We start from the raw sequence: 22,675 nt of genomic DNA, 5'->3' as shown, positions 1-22,675 counted from the left end.
GGTTTTTGGAAGTTGTGCATTTCTTGAGTGTAACGCTCCCTGACAACTGTGAGCCTCAGTCCACCTCTAGCCTGTCTGCCCAGAGCCATACCTAAACAGAGAGCACCAGCCTGGTAAAATCCCAGACCACAGCTGTGCACACACTGTCCATTCCTCAGCAACTTTGTGGGGTCCTGGCAGAGGTCACAGTGCTCTGGAGATTGAGAGCAGGTCAAGCAATCTGGGTGGCAATGAACTACAATCAAGGACAAAGAAGAGGAGAATTTGACAATGATCATAGTATTTCTCTTACATTCTTCCAAAAAAGAATCTACAGAGTGTATGAAGCTCTCTGGAATAAGAAGAACAGAAAACTCTGGAACTTAGGTATGAAAAAGACCCCCAAATAGCAAAAACGATTTCAATACAAGATTTCAAAGAACCTCTCCTTGTCTAAAATATTATTACTGTCTCTGGTAGCTCCACGTTGAAGACACTAAAAACGTTACAGGAGAGCCCTATTAATGCTTCTACCTGCTGGAATGCCTCTACAAACAGGAATTATCAGCCCCATAATATATGATTTAAATGAACTCAATAATTTATTATTTCTCAGATGTTCTTCTTAAGCTTTGGCATGTACAGAAAGTTAAGACAAAACACAATTTTTAAAAAGTTGTTCAAAAAATACAGCCAGCTTTCTTCTTTTTCTCCAAAATTCAAATCTCATTCGCAACAATTGGGATTATCATTGAATTCAGTGGCAATTGTCAGCAAAGGAGTTTTTTCAGGTTTTAAAGTTGTCAGGGACCTGATTTTCAAGGTAGAGTACATTATAATATGCTAAATATTTGTTTAGAAAAGCCCAGGGAGCCACTTTGGTGAAGGTAACATAATTAAACCATAAAGTTGCTTTGCTTTTCCCCTGATAAACTCTTCACAGAAACCCTGTGATTAGCCAAAAATAAGTTGAGTCCAATAAAAGCGACTGCCAATATGAAAAATTGCGACCCACAGATGAAAACAATTAATTATGAAATATGAATGGAAGAAAATGCCACTTCTCCAAGAGAGACTAAGCTTATAGGCAAATTACTGCACAGCCAGAGCAACTCCAATGCTTGCCAACAATTATTAACTGGAACTAATTCAACCCCAGGTGATTTGAAAGCAGAGTTGCAGAACAAGTAGATAAAATTTTCTTTTGGAAGAAATTAATGAGTCTTTAAACTTCAAAACCCATTTGAGAACTCCGAAAGGAACCATCTGTTTAACAGCTCACCTTAAGAAGAAGAAAAAAAAAAAAGGACACTTGTAACAAACTTTCAGCAATTGTTCTTACATCTTCAACAATGAACAGTCCTAACATATACATTTGCCTTTATAAGTTTCCAAACTTTAGGTTTTTAATATCCATAATAATTTTGCAAGGCAGGTAAGTCACATTTTATTAATGAGAAAATTAAGATCTAGAAAGGGTTAATGACTCGCCCAAGATTACCTACCCATAATCTGTTGAGTTTGGCAAATACAAGGGCAAAGATTAAGCAATATCATTTGTTAGAAAAAATTAGCAAGAAACCAACCAACCAAACCAGTAGGTGACTTAAAAAAAAAAGGGGGGGGGTGGGGTAAAAGATCTCTTTGAATTTTTTGATGGTAAAAATATCTCAGAAGACATAAGTCAGACATGCACCCACCTGATGTGCAATCTGGACAGCATTGTCCCTTCACCACTTGGGCTAGTGTGGCCACTGGACATGGTGGACAAGAGGGCTCGTAGCAAGTTACCCGAGAGCCCTGGCACTCACACACTTTGCAAGGGCCATCCTCCCACTTCTCCCCATCCTACATGAAACAGTAAAGAATGACAACAAAATTGCAAAGATTCAGAAGACAATTTGCTGGTGGAGAAACTCAGTTTCTGTAAGGGACAAAATGAAAGTTCTGCCCAGTACCATGCAAATCTAACTCTGAAATAGGACGGTCATTGAAGAATTTAAATTCAAAAGGATAATAGTTCTCCTTCTTTGTTTATAATTGATTTATTTTAATGTAGAACCCAGGCAGAAAAATAAACTGAGAACACATTCTGGGGCTTCTGAAATAAGCAAGACGCATATAACACTTGTTTCTCAGCCTATCTCACCAAAAAACACCAGAGGGGATTATTATGTACCTATAATTAGCAAGTACATTACATGCAATCTTTATAATTACAATGGGAAGCTGGTTAAAGCCTTGAATTTCCTTATGGTTACTCCAGTAAGAATAACAGTAGAGTCATTATATTCTTAAAATCACAGCTCTTGCATGACCATTTTTAGTGGGCTGCAGATGTGCCATGGGCTTTCTCACACTAAAATACTCTTTTTGGCAAATTATGGTAATAAACATTAATATTTTGATGGAGAATTCAAAGTGAATGATAAAGAGCAATTCCTTTTTACTCACTATCTGACTCACCCTGAAGATAGGAAAAAGACAAGAGTTCCTACCAGAATGTTTTAGGGTGATGAAAGAGGTAAAACAGGAGAGAATAGAAGATAATAATATATATATTATAATAATAGAATAGAAAATAATTATATAATATAGTATTATAATATAAATATGTGATAAAATATTTATTAAACCAATTGATGTTGAACATTCCAAACAATTAATGTGGCTATAGTTAGCAAAAATGAATGACACAATGTTAGAAAAATCAAGAATATTATCTTGAGAAGGCAGAAGTGCTTTTCTTCCATTTCAAGGCAGACTGGATTCCTGGCCACCTTATTCTATAGCCTCCAAAATTACAAGCTTGCTTCTGTGAACAAATGTGCTTGCACTTTACCTTAAAAAGGAACCATACCATGTTATCCTGTAAACAATCTTGAAAGAACGAACAATCAGTTTTGTTTTGGGGAACTAACACTTCCAAACCCCAAAAGTTCTCCATGCTTTGAAGAACATGAAATTGCATGGATGGTTAAACTAACTTCTCTAGGCCAGAAAAAATCAGAAGGAGGAAATCGTCACAAGAAAAGGAAAGATATATTTAGGAGTTTATACTTAGGGAAGTATTAATTATCGATTGTGAGGGAAAATATGGTAAATAAAGGAGAAAAGTTCAATGAATCAAAGTGTTAGTTATCATTAAGATTCTTAACCTAAAACAATGGCACCAACAAACATGACTATTAAAAAATACTATGGCATTAAGGTTCCCCAGGACAGTTTATGCAGATAATGCTTAAAACAATTCTACCAATATAGTTTAAAAATCTATACTTACCGGAATACGTTTAATTTCACTTGCATTTGAGGACATCTATGAACAAAGAGAAATGTATTAATTATACTTCTAAAAACACCATTAGGCTGATCTATTTATTTTCTCATTTAAGAGTTATCCATTTTTGTCCAAGTATCATGCAATGTCATTCGTTTTAGAAAAAAAATCTATATATATCAAAAACAAGAAAAGCATATAATATGAGGTGAAGACAACATGCCTCAGAAATATTTTTGAATTCTGATTCTCCCTTTGTGCTTGAGCACATAGGCTCCAATTCCCCTCAACATGAAGGACTTCACTGTCAGGAGTTCTAAGCCTGTGGGGGCAAACTCTTGAGTCTTGGGTGGTACCACAGCACTATGGGGATTTAGACTCATTTAAAGCAACTTGCTCTTCTTTAACTCTGCCAGGCTTAATTTACCTCCAAAAATGGGTAGGAAAATTGATACTATGGTTGAGAAAATAGAAATCCATCATTTATAGGCAGCCTTTAATCTAAATTCTTAAGAAACAAGCACTAAATTATGAAATACCATAATGAAACAAACAATGCCAACAGCATTAAAACAATGATGCCATTTCTTTAGCTTTTTTTTTTTTTTTTAATGTGCCAGGCTCTGTTCTAAGTATTTTATAGGTATTATCTCAACAGCCCCATAAGGTAAGTACTATTGTTATCCCTTCTTCACAGATGAGGATTAAGTAACTTGTCCAGGGTTATAGTCAGCTAGTATGTGGCAAAGTAGATATTTGAATTTATAGCCTGAAAGGTTAACCCTACACAGTACTCTCTCTCCAGCATATGCAGGTTGACAGATGCAATATTCTCAAATTATGAAGAAAAAGTAGGTAGGAATCAAAGTACTTAATCCCAATTCATATCATTTTATTCTGATTGGTCACTAAAGCAGTTGTCTTTATGATCAACTGGCCCATTTTTTAGAACACAATTTGTCAACATTCCAAAATCCCATGTGGAAGATGTAGGCTATACAAATAGAGAAAATTTGAAGAAATTAAGATAAATATTTTTTTTCCTTTGGGCATATAATTTTTAAAAGTACAGACTTAGAAATAAAACCTTAGCAAATGGAATTTCATCCCACATCCAATCCATCAAAATCCTTTCAGTCCTACCTGTAAAATAAATCTAGAGCCTTCCTCCTGAGACCAAAACACCATCACCACTTCTGAACTATTGCAAAAACCTTCCAACCAGACCACCTACTGCCAGCCTCACCCCCTTTCATCACTTGCTTACAAAGCAGCCAAAGTAACCCCTTCACAAGTAAGCCAGATCACAGCATGGTTACTCAAAGCTCCTACAGCTCCCGTCTGTGTCACGTTAAAACACATTGTTTACCATGGCGTCCAGGCTACCTAGTGGATTTCGTCGCCAAATCCTTTTCCCCTCATTCTCTTGGTTCTAACCATATTCACTTTCTTGCTATTTCTTGAGCATACCAAGCACACTTCTCCTTCAGTCCTCCTCATTTGCTGACTCCTCTTCTTAGTACATTTTCTCTTCCCAGGTATCCATTGTGGCTTGCACCCTTACTTCCTTTAGGTTTTGCTCAAATTTCTCTGCGTGACAGACTTCCCTGGTCATACACTAACCTTCCGGAAAAATGCACCTCCCTCCCCTCAGCTACTAGCAGGCTTTTGTCTGTCCCACATGTACCCACTAGAGCATAAGCTCCTCACCAAGAGCAGTGACTCTTCCTGCTATTTGATTCTGTGTCTCTAGGGCCTGGCACAGAGTAGGTGTATAATCACATTTGTTGAACAAATGAATGGGTAAAAGATATGAGAAGGTAATGCCCCCTCATTAAACTAAGTTTGAATTATTAATAGTCTTCAGTTATTAGTCTGATACTCACAAATTCTACATTTTCTTCATAGACACAATAAGCATTCCTTGAAATACATTCAGGGCAGCATTTTCCATCTAAATGAATTAATTCTTCACCCTGTAGAAGGATTGCAGAGGCACATATCAAATTACCATCTCTAGGTAGCAGTGCTAAATTGCAAAACAGCTGGATTCCCTGACTGGAATGAAAAACCTTAGCACATTCTTTGTTTCAGCCCACTACTTATTCCATCTCCGCCTGTTTTCTTCCTATGGAAAATCTAGGCAATGCAGCTCACCCCTCCAAGTGCTTTTTTATTCCAGTTCTGGAATGCTTGGGTACAGATCCTTCCATTGTTTCCCACCCCTGACCAGGATCTCCCATAAATAAGAATGGCCAAGATTTCAGCACCTGCGTGGCTTAGTTGGTTAGGCGTTCGATTCTTGATTTGGCTCAAGTCATAATCTCATGATTAGTGATATGGAGCCCCACATCAGGCTCTGTGCTTGGGATTCTCTCTCTCTCCCTTTCTCTTTGCCCCTCTCCAACTCATGTTCCTGTCTCTCTCTCTCTCTCTCAATCTCAAAAGAAATAAATATTAAAAAAAAAAAAAGAATGGCCAAGATTAACTGTGGTAGTATTGGAAAGTTGTGAATTTCAGAAAAGGATCAGGCTCTAAAATATACAAGGCTTGAACCTGTGATTTGGTTTCATTAACAGTGCTCAAATCAAACCAACACTTTTCCTTGAATACAAAATCAGATACATCCCTTTATGCACAGATGTAGTCTCAGGCATAAATTAAACAATAGAAAACTAATTTTTATTCAGTATTCTGAAACTGTTATCCAACTCACATAATTACTATATTTTTAATTAATTAGAAGAGGAAGGAAAAAAGGTTACATCAAGAAGGTAGATTTTTAACTATCAAAGTCTTACCATTTTAACATCCCACTATTAATAATTTCATAATTTTTATTTTTATTATAAAATAACAAATCCTTACTAAAAAATTAAACAATTATAAATTCTATAACCTAGAAAGTATAATACCACTGCAATCTACCTTCCAGGGAATCTGCTCTTAAAGATATGATCTCTGTTTACAATTTTTCATATGCATACACTAACATCTAATATCTATAGGCTAAAGACTATTCTTTAAAGCACTTTCTACTTTTTAAAGATATATCTACTGTCCAAAGAATGGTGATGTTTCTTTAAATCATGACATAATTTAATTTGGGACCTACATTACATTTAAAGGGCAGAAACCATGTTAGGTAAAAACTGAATTAACGTAAAATTGTGCAAAGAGAATAATCACAATGATATTTTATGTTTAAAAACACTGTGCACTACAAAATATATGAAATAAAAGCAGCGGTTGTCTTTGAATTGCAGCATTATCGATGGATTTTAAAGTCTCTTTTCTATTTTTCTTGAGTTGTCAATTTGTAAAATGAATATGTACTATTTTAATGAAGGAAAATATACATTTTTTTAAATAAATACAAAAATACATGAAAGATTGTAACTTTTTATAGTGCCTCAAAACTGATTTCAGAAAGAAGGGAGTTGTATAGATCACTGTCCATCAAAATGTAATGCCCATCAGAGACCAATGCAGAGCAGTGGATGCTATAGTCAGCGGGCGTATTTACATATAAATTGTTTTACAGAAACGTGACAAATCAGCTAGCAGTACAAGCCTAACCCAGAAACAGTGAAATTTGCTTTCAAAGCATATAAAGGGGTTTATATGCATGTAATCTACGTTGCTTAAAACAATGTTTTAAAACGAGACAGAATATGTGTACTTCTATTAAAGACAAAATGCGTGAGGAATTCTTGAGTGCCCACTCCATATTACAGGCAAAACTGAAAATGGAGCCCGCGTCATCCCAGGAGGGCAAGGAAGGTAGCTGTTCTGAGTCTTCAAACACTACTGTAAATAACAGCAAGCCTTGCTGCTGGGGAACAAGGATTCAGCTTTGGTGAGGTAGGGAGTTCTAAATAGATTTGCTATTTATAGAAGAAGCCTGGATGCCCCAAACTGCGGCAGTTCACTGCGGTGAAGAGCGGGCTCCAATTAGTCCTTCTCCAAAGACTTTTGCTTTGGGAAAAATTGCTTTGTGGAACAAAACTAATTCTTTTCTTTTCAAGAGGATTCTGCTGCCTAGGCCAGATGGAATCTGCTAACCCCTCCCTGTTGAATCACACCAACATCCATCCACCAGACGAAAGACTGTGTGACTCTACTCACTTGCCCATTGGAAAAGGAAATACTCTTTTAAGGGAATTTTCCTCCACTGGAGAAGGGACTCCTTTAAAAAAAAAAGTAATTTGACTTCTTCATATGAATTCATGTTCAAGGATAACACTAAATTAGAAAAAATGAGAATCATCATACTATGCTATTTTACTATTGATTTATTTGTGTTTCAATATCTAGGGATTTGGTTGGATACATCAAAAACAAAAGTCATGCCATTTTTTTCCCTTTTTTAACAAAGAAAAGCTGTGTGCTGATTTCCATGCTACTCAGAACACTGTTGATAACCAGTGTGATCATTATTACAATGGTGAAGCTGCACAATTCTGTCTCTTCTTCTAGAAGTTTATTTTTCTGCATCTTTGTGGATGTACATATACTTAGACTTAATCTACCCTTGGGATCCAGGATTAGAAATCAAATGACCTTGGGGGCACCTGGGTGGCTTAGTCGGTTAAGCGTCCAACTTTCGCTTAGGTCATGATCTCGCGGTTCGTGGGTTCGAGCCCCGCGTCGGGCTCTGTGCTGACTGCCAGCTCAGAGCCTGGAGCCTATTTCAGAGTCTGTGTCTCCCTCTCTCTCTGACCCTCCCCTGCTCACACTGTCTCTCTCTCTGTCTCCTAGAAATAAATAAAAATATTTAAAAAAAAAAAGAAATCAAATGACCTTGGTAATCTTGAAAAGGCAAAAAATGGGGTAGAATTGAATAAAAATACCAAAAGCATACTTTCACACTCCCCTCCTTTTCTCCAGATGCTCCTAATGCATTTAATTCATATTTCCATAATCATTGGTGCCACTGTATACTATGATTTCTGTTTATGTATCTGACTTCCCCAAAAGCCTGGAAACTCATTAGATTAGAATGTGACTTATTCCTCTTTTTATCTCCAAGCTAAGCAGAAGTTAGGAAGTTTGTACTCCAGGCATTCACAAGGTCATTAACCAGTGCTATTTACAGACGTCATGGCACAGAAAGAAGGCTACGGGATATTTCTGGTAAGATTCAACTTTAGTTAAAATTTCACTTCTGGTAGTGTTTCCAGTTTAGAACCCAGTGCCTTAAACCACATTTGGAAACACAGAGATCACTTGGAAGACACTAGTTTAGTTGACTAAAGACCTGGAGAAGTAAGATAAAGGCATTGGACCTCCATAGTTCATAGATGAGGGGCTGAGGGTGGGGTGGAAGTGAGAGAACTGGGAAGAGATGAGATCATGTTGTGGGGTGACAGAAGGCAGCCAAGGCCCTCTGCACTTACCTCAACGGCCACTCCCCATTTTTTCTAAGAAGAGCCAAGGCAACCTGGCATAGGCGGACACACATAGGTGTCATGGAGGATAGCAGGCACTTGGAAATGCATTAGCATTGGAGATAGTGGGTCAAATTATTTTCCATGATTGAGACTCTGTTCAGACTTAACTGGAAACAGGTGGCTACAGGACCCACCCAACAGAACCACCTCTCCCACATTTTCAAAAACACTGGGGTATTATTAGGCAAATTGAAACCTTAAAAAATAACCTGCATCCTCCGAGCAGACTGCTGAGGCCAGGAAGCCCAGCCTCAGCCTGAGACAGAGGGAGAAAGAAAAGGGCTCTGACTAAGATTTTTCTCATCTTCATCCAACCATTCTGACNGGGGGAGGGAATAAATCTGAAAAAGCAAGACCCTCTTTACCTAAATATGTTTCAGCTCTGCCAAGACTTAGAAGTAGGAGGCAAAATGAAAAATCACCCTGTCATTGACAGCCCTATTTGAAAGGTTGTTCCTCCTCAGGCTCAGTGCTAAGAGGAGCTGAGATGTGGGGGAGAAGAACTAGAAAGAAAAATGCCTTCACAGACATCCAGTGCTTCAGATCTTCTGAGTTTCCCTCATCTACTCAAGTTCACAACCCTGCGGGAAATTGGTGGGGCGGATGGGAGCGGTGAGGGAGAAGGAGACAACTTTAAAAGCAATTTGTTTTGCAATGGGTCAAAATTGAGTTCAAAGAGGGAAAAAAAAAAAGCAATTTCCCTACAATATACATCTATAGTCCAAACAGAACCTGCTTTGTTAGAAGCTTCTAGAAATTCTGCAGACCGCAAAAGTCAACAGAGGTCAACTGAGTTAATTATTTATGAGGTTTGCCTCCCTCTCTTTAAAACAAAAACATTTCCTTTTCTTTCCTGATCCACAGAAGCAGCTATAGGTGCTGGCTCTCCTTTCTTCTAAATGCTGCCAGTGGTCCCTGCAACAGAAGCCAGGCCACAGGAGCACCTACAGACCTCTGGTTCACAACCATAGTAAGTTGGGCAGGCCACCAGCCATGAGGTCCAGCTGCGCTGACTGATAGGTTAATGTTCCATATCATGTCCTTCTCTTTCATGTCTCTGGCTCAGGGCTTCCAATCTGACCAGATGCACTGAGAACTAAAAACTCCAGGGGGCCAGTCTAAACAAATAGTGACATTTATTTTATACCACAGAATCTTTGTGCAGGAAGGTTCTGTGAAATGTGAGTGGTCAACCTGGCTGTAGCCTTTGCTGCCAAAAAGTAAGGAACAGGTGAGGGGCCACCTATCTCACTGAAGAGAACGGTTACAGTCCAAGTGTAAATGCCATTGCTTCTTACCAGGGCACACTCAACTTTGGCACACTCTCCAGTCTGGCAGGTCACTTGGCCATGGTCACACATGCAGAACTCGCAGGCTGAGCCCTTCCACATTTCATCCTGGTACCGCACAATCCCATTGTGTGAGCAGCTTCCCACAGGAGACACACATTCCTCACAGCATTCCCCATGGCGCTGAGCCCTTCTCTGACCCTGAAGAAACAAAGATGGCGGGTAAAGGACGGTGTTCTTGGCCTCTCCTACCCCGCTGAGGCAAGTTCCCCTCTACCTCAGTCTTCCTTTCTAGGAAGCAGATCTTTCAAATCTTTACTTAATAATATTTCGAAGCACAATAAAACTTTTGATTCCCTCAAAAGACAAGCTGGACTAAGAAATGCATTTCTTTAATGACCCAGAATAAAGTTTTAAAAGTCAAGCTACATTCTGTCCAATACCTTGTCACATCTTAGTGGGGGGCAGGCCTGTTTGTGACACCTGACCTCACCCTGGTCACATATACATGTGGTACAGGCATTTTCATTCCACTGCTCACCATGCTGAGGAAAGAAAGGACAAATTGGAAAATCAAATGTCACATATATCAAATAGAAACACAGGTGCATAAGACACACAATTTTTATTACAATTTTTAATTGAGCCACATTGAATGTACTCCTGAGAATGATATCATTTAGGCAGCAACAGCCTTTAAGAAAAAGTCAATAACTGTCCAAAGGGAACTTTGCACTCATTTTTATTCAACTATATTCATTTCATAGATCTGTTGAGGACCTGCTCTATGCCAGGCCCAAAGAGGCTCCTGGAGCATCAAGATTCATAAGAAGACCCTGTTTTCTGCCTAATCAGTGGCCATTCTATTGCTCCTCTTCTTTACCAGGAGACCCAATACCCACTGCCACATACTCACTTTCCCAGTTTCCCTTGCAGTTATACAAGGGCATTGTCCCAATCCTAACTGAGGAGACCTCTGAGGAAGTTTGCTAGAGCAGTGGAGGCCAAAGAAAGACTCTTCTCTCCCATAAAAGAAGAAAAGCCATCCCTTTTCTTCACCAGCTTTTAGTAATGATCATGTGTGGATAAGCTGCCTAAACTTGATGAAGTCATCTTGGGGACATGAGGGGACAAGACAGAAAGCAAATGACAACATGCTATGGATGGCAGGTGGAAAGATCAGAAAAGAGCTCAGGGGTAACTGGATGGCTCAGTCAGTTAGGCATCAGACTTCAGCTCAGGTTGTGATCTCACAGTTTCTGAGTTCAAGCCCCACATCAGGCTCTCTGCTTTCAGCATGGAGCCTGCTTGGGATCCTCTCTCACCCTCTCACTCTGTGCCTCCTCTGCTCATGCTCCCTCCCTCTCTCTCTCAAAAATAAATAAACTTTTTTTTAAAGAAAGAGTTTAGATCCTTGAAGACATCTTTGAGACCTGAATTGATCAGCCCTATAACTACCCTATCTCTACACTTCTTGTTATATGAAATTATTTTATGTTTTCATTTTAGCCACTTTTAGAGGAGTATTTCTGTTACTTGCAACCAAAAACATCACAATAGATATAAAGGCTATCTCTTCTAGGAGAAATTAATCTGATACATATATGACTATTATATCGGACAACACAGATCTAGTACATACAAAAATCCTTTCCCAATTAGTTATGTTCATTCAGACTTCAAGTGACGCCTCTAGAATTTGTGACACTCATTCCCTAATATTCATTCAGTTCCAGATTCTGTACTGAGAGTCATACTTCCAATTTCTACTTAGTCTTCCATGGAGTGGCTGGCAAGCAAGGAAGTAGTTGGGTTGATTGTTTATATGTTCCTTGCTCTTGAATAATGTAAGCTTCTTTTGGCTCAGTAGGGTACTCCTAAGACAGAATATTCATTCACTCATTTAATTTGTTGAACTTATTTTTATTTGGCACCTACTATGTGTTAGGCACATTTATCTGGATTGTTCCAATAGTACTTTCAAGTGTGCAGGTTCCACCACCACTAGCTTCTCTCCTCCCTTCCCACTCTCCCCTACCACCCCCATGCTTCCCCCAGTGTAAGGCAGGCAGAAGCTGTCTCTAGATATCAGTACATACAATCCGATCAAAGCAGATAGACACTCCAGGGCCTCGAACCTAAGTGTAAACTGATAGTAACCAATGATAGTCCTTTTTTTTTCCCTTCGAGATGTGTAAACAGTAAGTTCACCAAGGTTTGTGAACCAGGTGCTGCCTGCCAGCACATTCCTTTATGTTTCTAATCCTCTTCAACTTAATTTTCATGAAGGCTTCCCACAAAGAGAAGAAAAAAGCTGTTTATGTACTGAATTACTAATCTTGGCAAAGACTCAGTCAGACAAGAAGGTGGGGAGGCATGGCGGTTGGAAGGGCGGAGGGCATACGTGTGAGAACATATGTCAAAACACCTACAGGGGGACATTAAAGGTTACCTCGTACGCTTGGCCAGATGCAGAGCAGGATTGGGAAGAGCACTGTGGGCAACATTTTCCAGGAACTCGGATGACAGTTTCATCCTTACACACAAAAAAGGAATAATCCATCAAAAGGAGACATTAATAAAACCCACAACAGTAGGAAAATTTCATTCATAGCTAACTCAATCATGTGCCTCAAGCACCCATAAATAGCAATTTCCTCTCGTTTAGTATTTATTAGTCACCTGGTGCTTTGATAAGAATTAGCACTTACAAAGTCAGTGTGACTCTTAAAACGTTTACACATTCCTCAAGTCCTACCCTCTTTTCTAAGAGCAAACAAAAGCACAAATAATAACAATAACAATAATAATTATTTACTTATTGTACTTTAATTTGGTATTATTGTACTTAATGTTTTCCAGGCTGGCTCAGTCAGGTGTCTGACTTTAGCTCAGATCATGATCTCGCAGTTTGTGAGTTCGACAAACTCTACATCAGGCTCTCTGCTTTTAGCGTGGAGCCTGCTTGGGATCCTCTCTCACCCTCTTTCTCTGTGCCTCTTCTGTTCACGCTCCCTCTTTCTCTCTTTCTCAAAAATAAGTTAACATTTTTTTAAAGAACTTAGATTCTTGAAGATCATTTTAAGGCTTTACATGACCCTAAGAAGTAAGTGTTCTTTTCCTTGCTTTACAAACAAGAAAAGTAAAGACCAGAGAGATTATGTGACCTGTCCAAGGTCATATAGCCAAGCTGGTAATGACAATGGTTGGAGTGAGACTTTAGAGCATGGAACCATACCAACACTTAAGGGTATTTACACTCCTCCTGAGTTACTGCTAAACCCAAAATGAAGGTATACCTCTACTGATAAGCTACTTCACCATCCTTTTGCATCTTTATGTGAATCCACACATTTACATATATGCACTAGAAGGTTCCTTAACATGAAAAAAAAATTGATCATTCATATCCCTAGATATTTGGGAATAAAGGCAGAAAAAAAAGTAGATGAGCTATTTGGGAATAAGGGCAGAAAAAAGTGGGTGACAGAGACTAATGCCCAAGAAACTGCTCCCTGCCTGCTCCCTACTTCTCACCTCTACCACCCTCACCCCCAGAATGTTAGACCATGTGTCTCTGCTGCCCTGCAAAGAATTTTCACAGGAACTGTTTCCTCATTGATACCAAAGAGTCAGCTGCTCACTTTGACTTATCACTACAACCTTTTGAATGACAGGAAAGTAGACAAATTAAAGGCAAGGAAGGAGGATTAGAACATACCAAGCCTTAAGGACTAAGAAATGGTTTGTCTTACATAGAAGATACTTCCTGAGCAGCTACCTTCACTTTCTCTTACAAGAAGCAGAAAAGAGCTTCACTTTTCTTAAACAGTTCCAGTCATACCTCAGTAGTTCTTTAACTCAACTATATATGATCAGTTACATTAATGCATTACTATCTAATAGGGATTTATTTCAAACAACTGAATCACTGGAATTAAGATGACAACTGTTTTCAATGCTTTAGGTCATTTTATTTCTTTATTCTTCTATATGAAAAATATTATGAACATTGATATTTAATAGAGTAGTGAAAATTGGGACACAATGCTGAAATCATCAAGCATTTCTGAACCTCAGAACTCTTCAGCTTAATTAAATTTTAGTGAGGAAGTAAAATAACGGTGTATTTGATGTCACACTATTCAGTAATTTTATTATAGTAAACAAGTGAATTTATATAATGCTTGATAAATAGGGAACAGATGTCATGATCACAAATCTTGAATCAGCACAGAGTTACTACCAGTGTATCTTAACCAACATGGGCTAGACCCAAGTATAGTAATAGCAGAGTCAACTCAAGAGCATGGGGGAAAGAATTCATTATAGTAAGGTTGGTACAAGGAAAATCAAACTTTCTAATTCTTACTGGCTATCCCTAATTATATATTTTATTGACAGAAACAGAATCTTTAATCACCAATCCAGATCAACAAGGGCAGAAAGGAAAAGCATTTAAAGAGAAGATATCCCAGGTTATAAGAGAACTATCTGAAAGAGAGGTGGTAATTCACCTGGGCTGGTGCTTCATAAGCAAGACTAGACACACAAGTAAGAAAATGCACAGCAAAGTGGGTCAAAAAAATGGAAAAGATTTTTAACAGCACATTTTGTTGCTATCATTTATCTGTATCCTTTCATCCTGGGCTATGTAGATTTGTCCTTCCAAAAGTATAGGCTACACAGGAGCTGGCCAACTATGGACCATGGACCAAATCCAGCCTACCACCTGTTTCCATAAACTTTTATTGGAACACAGCCACATCCACTCATTTGCATATTATCTATAGCTGTCTTTGTGTTACAATGGCAGATTTGAGTAGTTGTTTCAACCGAATGGCTCACAGAGTGAAAATATTCGCTATCTGGCTCTTTACAGAAAAAGTTTGCCGACCCCAGGACTTATATAATACCCTCAGTAAACACAGAAATTGAATACAAAAAAAATTATGATTAATGTCATTACAATTTGGGGTAGGACTACCATTAAGGATATATTTAATTGTGGTTTTTCATAGTCCTTAAATAAAAGTATTTATGGTAAAAATTTTATGGTGTATTATGGCTAACAGCTCTTAATGAATATTTTCCCACTATGATATCTCTGTAGATGGATACAGAAAGAGATGAAAATTTCACCACCAAAAAGTAAAACAGCCAACCTCCTGCCACTGCTATGAGAAAGATCCATTGAGCAGCCTTTCTTTGCTGTGTAAACCTAAAGAGATATAAGAACCACCATTTCTGCCTAACTCTCTGCCTTTCTATACCAAACACAACCCAGATTCATCCCTCCGGTGTGTGGCCACAACTGTTGCAAGCAGCCAGAATGCCAGTCCTCACCATCCTCAATATCTTTCTTGCTACATCTAATAAGAGCCCATAAAGTAAAAACGATTTTTAAAAAAAGAGTGGGGAGTAGGTGTGTTGGGGGAGGCAGAGGGAGTGATAAAAAGTAGAGGGATAGTTGTCCTTCTCTGCCTGACTTATTTCGCTCAGCATAACAAGGGGGAGAAGAAGGGGAGAAATGGTGGGGGAAAGGGAGAGAGGCAAACCATGAGAGGCTCTTGAATGCTGACAAAAACTGAGGACTGATGGATGTGGGGGGGAGGGGGGATGGGCATGGAGGAGGGCACTTTTGGGGATGAGCACTGGGTGTTATGTGGAAACTAATTTGACCATAAACTATTTGTAAAAAAAATAATAATAATAAAAAATAAAATAAATAAACATTTTAAAAAATTTAAAAAAATTTAAAAAAATAAAGTAGAGGGATAGGACAATGCCTCAAACAAAAAGCACTTGGTCACCAAGAGGGAGGAAGAGAGCCTTTGCAGCAGTGGAAACTGGGGATTATAGTTTTTTGTTTCATGTATTAAAAATGTAAGAGGGTTGAGCAGTGGAGGTAGAAAAAGATCCAATCTCAGTATAGTAGAGGTATGCTAAATGAAAACCCACCAATCCCTCAGACAAGGAGACACATTTCTTAGCATCTGGCTATGGAGCCAAAAAGGGGAGTTAGCCAGGGGCAGGCCACTTACCCTTGCATCTTTCAAGGCCACATACCCCTTGCAGTGGATATGGACAGATTGCTCTTGGTCAAGGATGAGTAAATAGAAGGCAAGAAACTTGGGAAAAACCCTGAAGAGCCAGCAAAACTAACAATGTTCTGAAGATTCAGGGAAAGAGCAGACTTCTGAAAGCTATACCTATAAGATCTAAAAAAAAAAAACTTAAAAGCTATTTTGCAACTTCAGTAAGACGCAGGAAAATGCAGTCTTTATTAAATAAAAGCAAGCAATAAACTATTTGTAAAAAAATTAAAAAATACACATGATGTATGTAAATGGAGAGAGAAAAAATAAATAAATAAATAAATAAATAAATAAATAAATAAATAAATAAATAAAAGCAGCAATAAAGAAAAAATAAGCATTAGGATAAAAAAAACTAGATGAACTAATGAAGGGAAAATAAAGAAGAATTAAAAGAAAAGTACAGTAAAATCATCAAATTAAAATCAATACTAGAAGTGGTAAATACAAACTCAAGAAGCTCTCTCCATATGAAGAAGAAAGACACAAAGTGAAAAATGATGACAGAGAACATGATTGATAATAAGGGGGGTAGGGGAAAATCCAAGAATAATCATAACTGTTTCTGGATAAATGAGAATAATTGGAATTAATATGATTAAATCAAAGCCATAACTGGAGAAAGCATTTCAAAATCTAGAATACAGACTGAAAGGTCTTCATCATATTCTAGGCAATAAGGTGACAAGACACCTCACTTAGGAATATCCTGAAAAATGTTTCAATTACAAAGATAAAGAAACATCCTGCAAGAATCCAACAAAGCAAAACTAGCTGAATACAATGAAGTAGAAAACAGACCAACATCAGACTTTTCTGCCAGGGCACTAAATTTCAGGATTCAGTATAAAACAGTCCACAAAACTGGGATGTGAAGAAATTATAATGGCCCATAATTTTTGACCCCTCTGATTATATCTAATGTATATGGGCAATAAAAAAATGATTTCCAGGGGCACCCTGGTGGCTCAGTCAATTAAGCATCTGACTTCAGCTCAGGTCATGATCTCGCAGTTTGTGAATTCGAGCCTCATGTTGAGCTCTGTGCTGACACCTCAGAGCCTTGAGCCTGCTTCAGATTCTGTGTCTCCCTCTCTCTCTGCCCATCCCCTGCTCATGCTCTGTCTCTCTCTCTCTCAAAAATAAACATCAAAAAATTTTTTAAATAATAATTTTCAAACACTTAATGGCTGAGAAGACATACAATCTTCTACCTTTCTTGAAAGAAGATCCAAAAATGAAGTTCAACCTACTCAGATTAATCAATATTGGGAATGGGAAAATTATAGTATTTTAAAAAATTGTTAGTTATATCATCAGGGAAAAACTCTCATCAGACTGAGCAGACTATTTTCATAAGCCTACAAAAATGTGGATGGGTCAGAGCTCTGTTCACAAGGCATCTGGACAAAAGTTGAAACCAAGCAATTTCAGTATAAATTTACATCCCTCCCTAAAGGAACAATACCCTGTTTGAACATATGATAATTCTCCTTTAATCAGAGATTATCACCAACTTCTTTTTTTATTATAAATTTATTTTTAAATTTAAATCCAAGTTAGTTAACATATAGTGTAATAATGATTTCAGAAATCGAACTTACTGATTCATCACTTACATATAACACCCAGTGCTCATCCCAACAAGTGTCCTCCTTAATGCTAATCACCCATTTAGCCCATCTTCCCATGCAACACCCTGTCAGCAACCCTCAGTTTGTCCTCTGTATTAAATAATTTCTTTTTTTTTATTTTTTAATGTTTTTTAAATTTATTTCTGAGAGAGAGACAGCATAAGCAGGGGAGGGTCAGAGAGAGGGAGACACAGATTTCAAAACAGCCTCCAGGCTCTGAGCTGGCTGTCAGCACAGAGCCCGACGCGGGGCTCGAACCCATGAACTGCAAGATCATGACCTGAGCCGAAGTCAGATGCCCAACTGACTGAGCCACCCAGGCACCCCTGTATTAAAGAATTTCTTATGGTTTGTCTCCCTCTCTGTTTATATCTTATTTTTGCTTCAGTTTCACTATGTTCATCTGTTATTTTAATTCCACAATTGATTGAAATTATATGATATTTGTCTTTCTCTGACTTATTTTGCTTACCATAATACACTCTGGTTCCATCCACATTGTTCCAAGTGGCAAGATTTCATTCATTTTGATTGCTGAGTAATATTCCATTAGATATGTGTACCCACACACACACACACACACCACATCTTCTTTATCCATTCATCAGTCATCATTAACTGATGGGCTTTTTCCATACTTTGGCTATTATCGATAGTGCTGCCATTAACATTGGGGTGCATGTGGCTCTTCAAATCAGCACTCCTTTATCCTTTGGATAAATACCTATCAGTGCAATTGCTAGGTTTTAGGGAAGTTCTATTTTCAATTTTTTGCAGAACCCCCATACTGGTTTCCAGAGTGGCTGCACCAGTTTGCATTCTTACCAGCAATGTAAAAGGGTTCCACTTTCTTCACACCCTTGTCAATATCTGTTGTTGCCTGAGTTGTTAATGTTAGCCATTGTGACAGGTGTGAGGTGATATCTCATTGTGGTTTTGATTTGTATTTCCCTGATAATGAGCAACGCTGAGCATCATTTCATGTGTCTGTTAGCCACCTGGATGTCTTCTTTAAAAGTGTCTATTCATATCTTTTGCCCATTTCTTCACTGGATTATTTGTTTTTTGGGTGTTGAGTTTGGTAAATTCTTTATCTGATATGTCATTTGCACATATCTTCTCCCATTCCATCGGTTGCCTTTTAGTTCTGCTGACTGTTTCCTTCACTGTGCAGAAATTTTTTTTAATCTTGATGAGATCCCAATAGTTCATTTTTGCTTTTGTTTCTCTTGCTTCTGGAGACATGTTAAGAAGTTGCTGCAGCTGAGGTCAAAGAGGTTGTTGTCTGCTTTCCTCTCTAGGAGTTTGATGGCTTCCTATATTACATTTAGGTCTTTCATCCATTTTAAGTTTAGTTTTATGTATGGTGTAAGAAAGTGGTCCAGATTCATTCCTCTGCATGTCGCTGTCCATTTTTCCCAACACTATTTGCTGAAGAGACTGTTTTTATTCCATTGGATATTCTTTCCTGCTTTGTCAAAGATTAGTTGGCCATACGTTTGTGGGTCCATTTCTGGGCTCTCCATTCTGTTTTTGTGCCAGTACCATACTGTCTTGATGATTACAGCTTTGTAATATAGCTTGAAGTCTGGAATTGTGATGCTTCTAGATTTGGTTTTCTTTCTCAATCTTTTATTGAGGGCTGATTTGTGACCCAGTATGTGATCTATTCTGGAGAATATTCCATGTGCACTCGAGAAGGATGTGTATTCTGCTGCTTTAGGATGAAATGTTCTGAATATATCTGTTAAGTCCATCCAGTCCAGTGTGTCATTCAAAGCCATGGTCTCCTTGTTCATTTTCTGCTTAGGTGATCTGTCCATTGCTGTAAATGGGGTCTTGAAGTCTCCTACTATTATGGTACTATTATCAATGAGTTTCTTTGTTTGTGATTAATTGATTTATATATTTGGGTTCTTCATACTGGGGACATAAATGTTTACAATTGTTAGATCTTCTTGGTGGATAGACTCCTTAATTATGATGTAATGCCCTTCTTCATCTCTTGTTACAGTCTTTATTTTAAAATCTAGTCTTTCTGATATGAGTATGGCCACTCCAACTTTCTTCTGATGACTATTAGCATGATAGATGGTTCTCCATCCCCTTACTTTCTGTCTTCAGGTGCCTTTAGGTCTAAAATTAATCTCTTGTGGGGCACCTGGGTGGCTTAGTCAGTTAAATGGCTGACTTCATCTCTGGTCACCATCTCACAATTCGTGGGTTTGAGCCCTGCATCAGGCTCTATGCCGACAATACAGAGCCTGAAGCCTCCTTCAGATTCTGTGTCTCCCTCTCTTTCTGTCCCTCCCCACCCCTATACACTCTGTCTCTCTTCCTCTCAAAATTAAACATAAAAAGTTTTTTGAAATAGTTTCTTGAAAGCAGCATATAGATAGGTCTTGTTTTCTTATCCATTCTTATACACTATGTCTTTTGATTGGAACATTTAGTCCATTTACATTTAGAGTGAGTACAGAAAGATATGAATTTAGTGTCATTGTTTTGCCTGTAGAGTTGATGTTTCTGGTGATGTTCTCTGATCCTTTCTAGTCTTTGTTACTTTTGGTCTTTTGTTTTTCTTTTCTCCACTCAAAGAGCCCTGCTTAAAATTTCTAGCAGGACTGGTTTAGTGGTCACGAACTCCTTTAGTTTTTATTTGTCTGGGAAACTCTTTATTTCACCTTCTATTTTGAATGACAGCTTTGCTGGATAAAGAATTCTTGGCTGCATATTTTTCCAACTCAGCATGTGGAATATATTCTGCCACTCCTTTCTGGCCTGCCAAGTTTCTGTGGATAGGTCTGCTGTGAATCTGATCTGTCTTCCCTTATAGGTTAAGGACTTTTTTCCCTTGCTGCTTTCATAACTCTTTCCTTTTCTGTGTATTTTCTGAATTTGACTGTGGTTGCCTTGTTGATGGTTGTTTTTTGTTGAGTCTAATAGGAGTTCTCTGGATTATCACCAGCTTCTAAAATGTGATTACAACTATGAAANCAAAAAAATTGGAATGAATTACACCAAAAATCTATTGTGGTGTTTTTGAATGGTAGATATATAGATGATCATTTTCTACTTTTCTGCCTTTTCCAATCTTTCCTTAGTAAGAACAGATTACTTTTGCAACTTAAAAGAAAAGAACTCTTACATTAAAATTAATTTTTTTCTGGAGCTCAAGACCCGGAAACACACTTCTTCTGATGGACTTACGTGTTTTTAACATTTAATGAGTTAATGCATATAAAATAGTTGCAATTATGTTCAATGCTGTTAGTGACTATTGTTATTGTGATTACTACTATACATAAATGCTATATAACTCATCATTTTGGAAGGCTGTATAGCATAATGCTTAAAAATATGAGTCAGGTGGGGCACCTGGGAGGCTCAGTCAGTTGAGCATCCATCTTAGGCTCAGGCCCGATGATCTCATGGTTTGTGAGTTTGAGCCCTGCATTGGGCTCACTGCTGTCACCACAGAGCCTACTTCAAATCCTCTGTCTCCCTCTCTCACTGCTCCTCTACCACTCAACCTTACTCTTTCTCTCTGTCTCAAAACTAAATACACATTTTAAAAAAACATATGAGTCGGGTGTGGTCTGCTGAGTTTATAATGCAGAATTACCTAGGTTAGGAGCACTGATACTTCCTAACTGTGGTACTTTACATGAATCACTTAGGCTCTCCATATCTCAGTTTTATCCATCAGCAAGAGGGGAAGATAATAATGGTTCCTACTTAATACGGTTGTTAAGAGAATCACAAATCTCTTAAAATTAATGACTGGTACATAATAAATGCCAAAAATGTGGTGACGGTGAGGACGATGATGATGGTAGGTGGTAGACAGTGGTGATGTTTCCAACAAAAGCTTAAATTTTATAATTCCCCTTTAGATCATCAGAACATCTAATATTTAATAATGATATTAAATCAAGAAAAATATTTCTAAATAATCTGAGAAAAACAACTCTCAGATGTTGCCATCACATACTTGTGATATAAACTTAATGATGCAAGAGTGATTAAAATCAATCTATTTTTAAGACTCTAGAATGCTTGCATATCAACTAGCTCTAAAGTATGGTACCAAACTTCATCTTTTTAAATTAGTTATCTACATCATGCAAACTATATGTGAGTGCCGTGTTTGAAGCTAGAGTTTGTATTTAATGTTTTTAAAAATGGGTACTACCACTTTCAGTTATCCCAGTATCTATCCCCCTAACATGTAGTCCTTTAAAGTTTCAAAGATGTAAAGCAGAAGGCTCACAATGTGGTGTTTCCTCCATGCCTCCTCCTGCTTCCCCTATTGCAATGGTGGCAAACTGCTTAATTACCCTTCATACACAAGGGAACTGAATCCTGGAAAGTGCTAAATCGAAATGCCCCAACACTGCAGCGTCCTCCGAATGTGAGATATTGTGCAACTCTACAGAGAAGCTCATTTGTAATCTTAACGCTGAGAGAAGACTTTGTGATGGATTGAGAGATGTGACATGAGCACGGTAGTTGCGGTAGTGTGGATAATACAATCTAGTCTTTCAATTAGATACATTTTCCCTTTATTTGGCATTTAGCATTTCTTGTCTAATTGCCTTTTGTCTGCCTTTAAAAATATTGCCCAATTGTCACAATATGCCATGTTATTGATTTTGTTTTATTTGACACAAAGTACTGCTCTGTATCAACTGAATGTTGGCTTCCAGCTTTTCCCTAGATCAAAAATGAGCTGTTTTTCAACTGGAGGCAAACTCCTTTTGTGGTTATCTGTCAACTGCCAACGAACATCCATTGGAGCCTCTAGAAGAGTAAAAAACTATAAAATACCATGTATACCACATTTGTTTGCCATTGATTTTTCTCTTCTAAATTTGTGTGAAGAGTCTAATGTTTTGAAAATCAGATGAACTTTAAATGAAGAACAAAATCTCACTATTTT

General features: G+C 37.9%; 1 protein-coding gene across 1 annotated transcript in view; it reads right to left on the bottom strand.

Moving 5' to 3' along the window:
* FRAS1 (Fraser extracellular matrix complex subunit 1) overlaps positions 1-22,675 on the bottom strand; it is a 423,467-nt gene that overhangs the window by 229,810 nt on the left and 170,982 nt on the right. The window contains exons 7-13 of the mRNA XM_077770550.1: positions 12,454-12,537; positions 10,445-10,546; positions 10,011-10,202; positions 5,146-5,235; positions 3,263-3,298; positions 1,680-1,827; positions 92-235 (exon numbers count right to left, since the gene is read on the bottom strand). Of these exons, the coding sequence (XP_077626676.1) occupies positions 92-235; positions 1,680-1,827; positions 3,263-3,298; positions 5,146-5,235; positions 10,011-10,202; positions 10,445-10,546; positions 12,454-12,537 (796 nt within the window). The remainder of the gene's footprint in view (positions 1-91; positions 236-1,679; positions 1,828-3,262; positions 3,299-5,145; positions 5,236-10,010; positions 10,203-10,444; positions 10,547-12,453; positions 12,538-22,675) is intronic.

The sequence above is a fragment of the Crocuta crocuta genome, unplaced genomic scaffold (assembly GCF_008692635.1).
Source record: "Crocuta crocuta isolate KB4526 unplaced genomic scaffold, BGI_CrCroc_1.0 scaffold236, whole genome shotgun sequence".
NCBI classification, from domain to species: Eukaryota; Metazoa; Chordata; class Mammalia; order Carnivora; family Hyaenidae; genus Crocuta; species Crocuta crocuta.
This window is presented reverse-complemented; position numbering and strand designations above follow the sequence as displayed.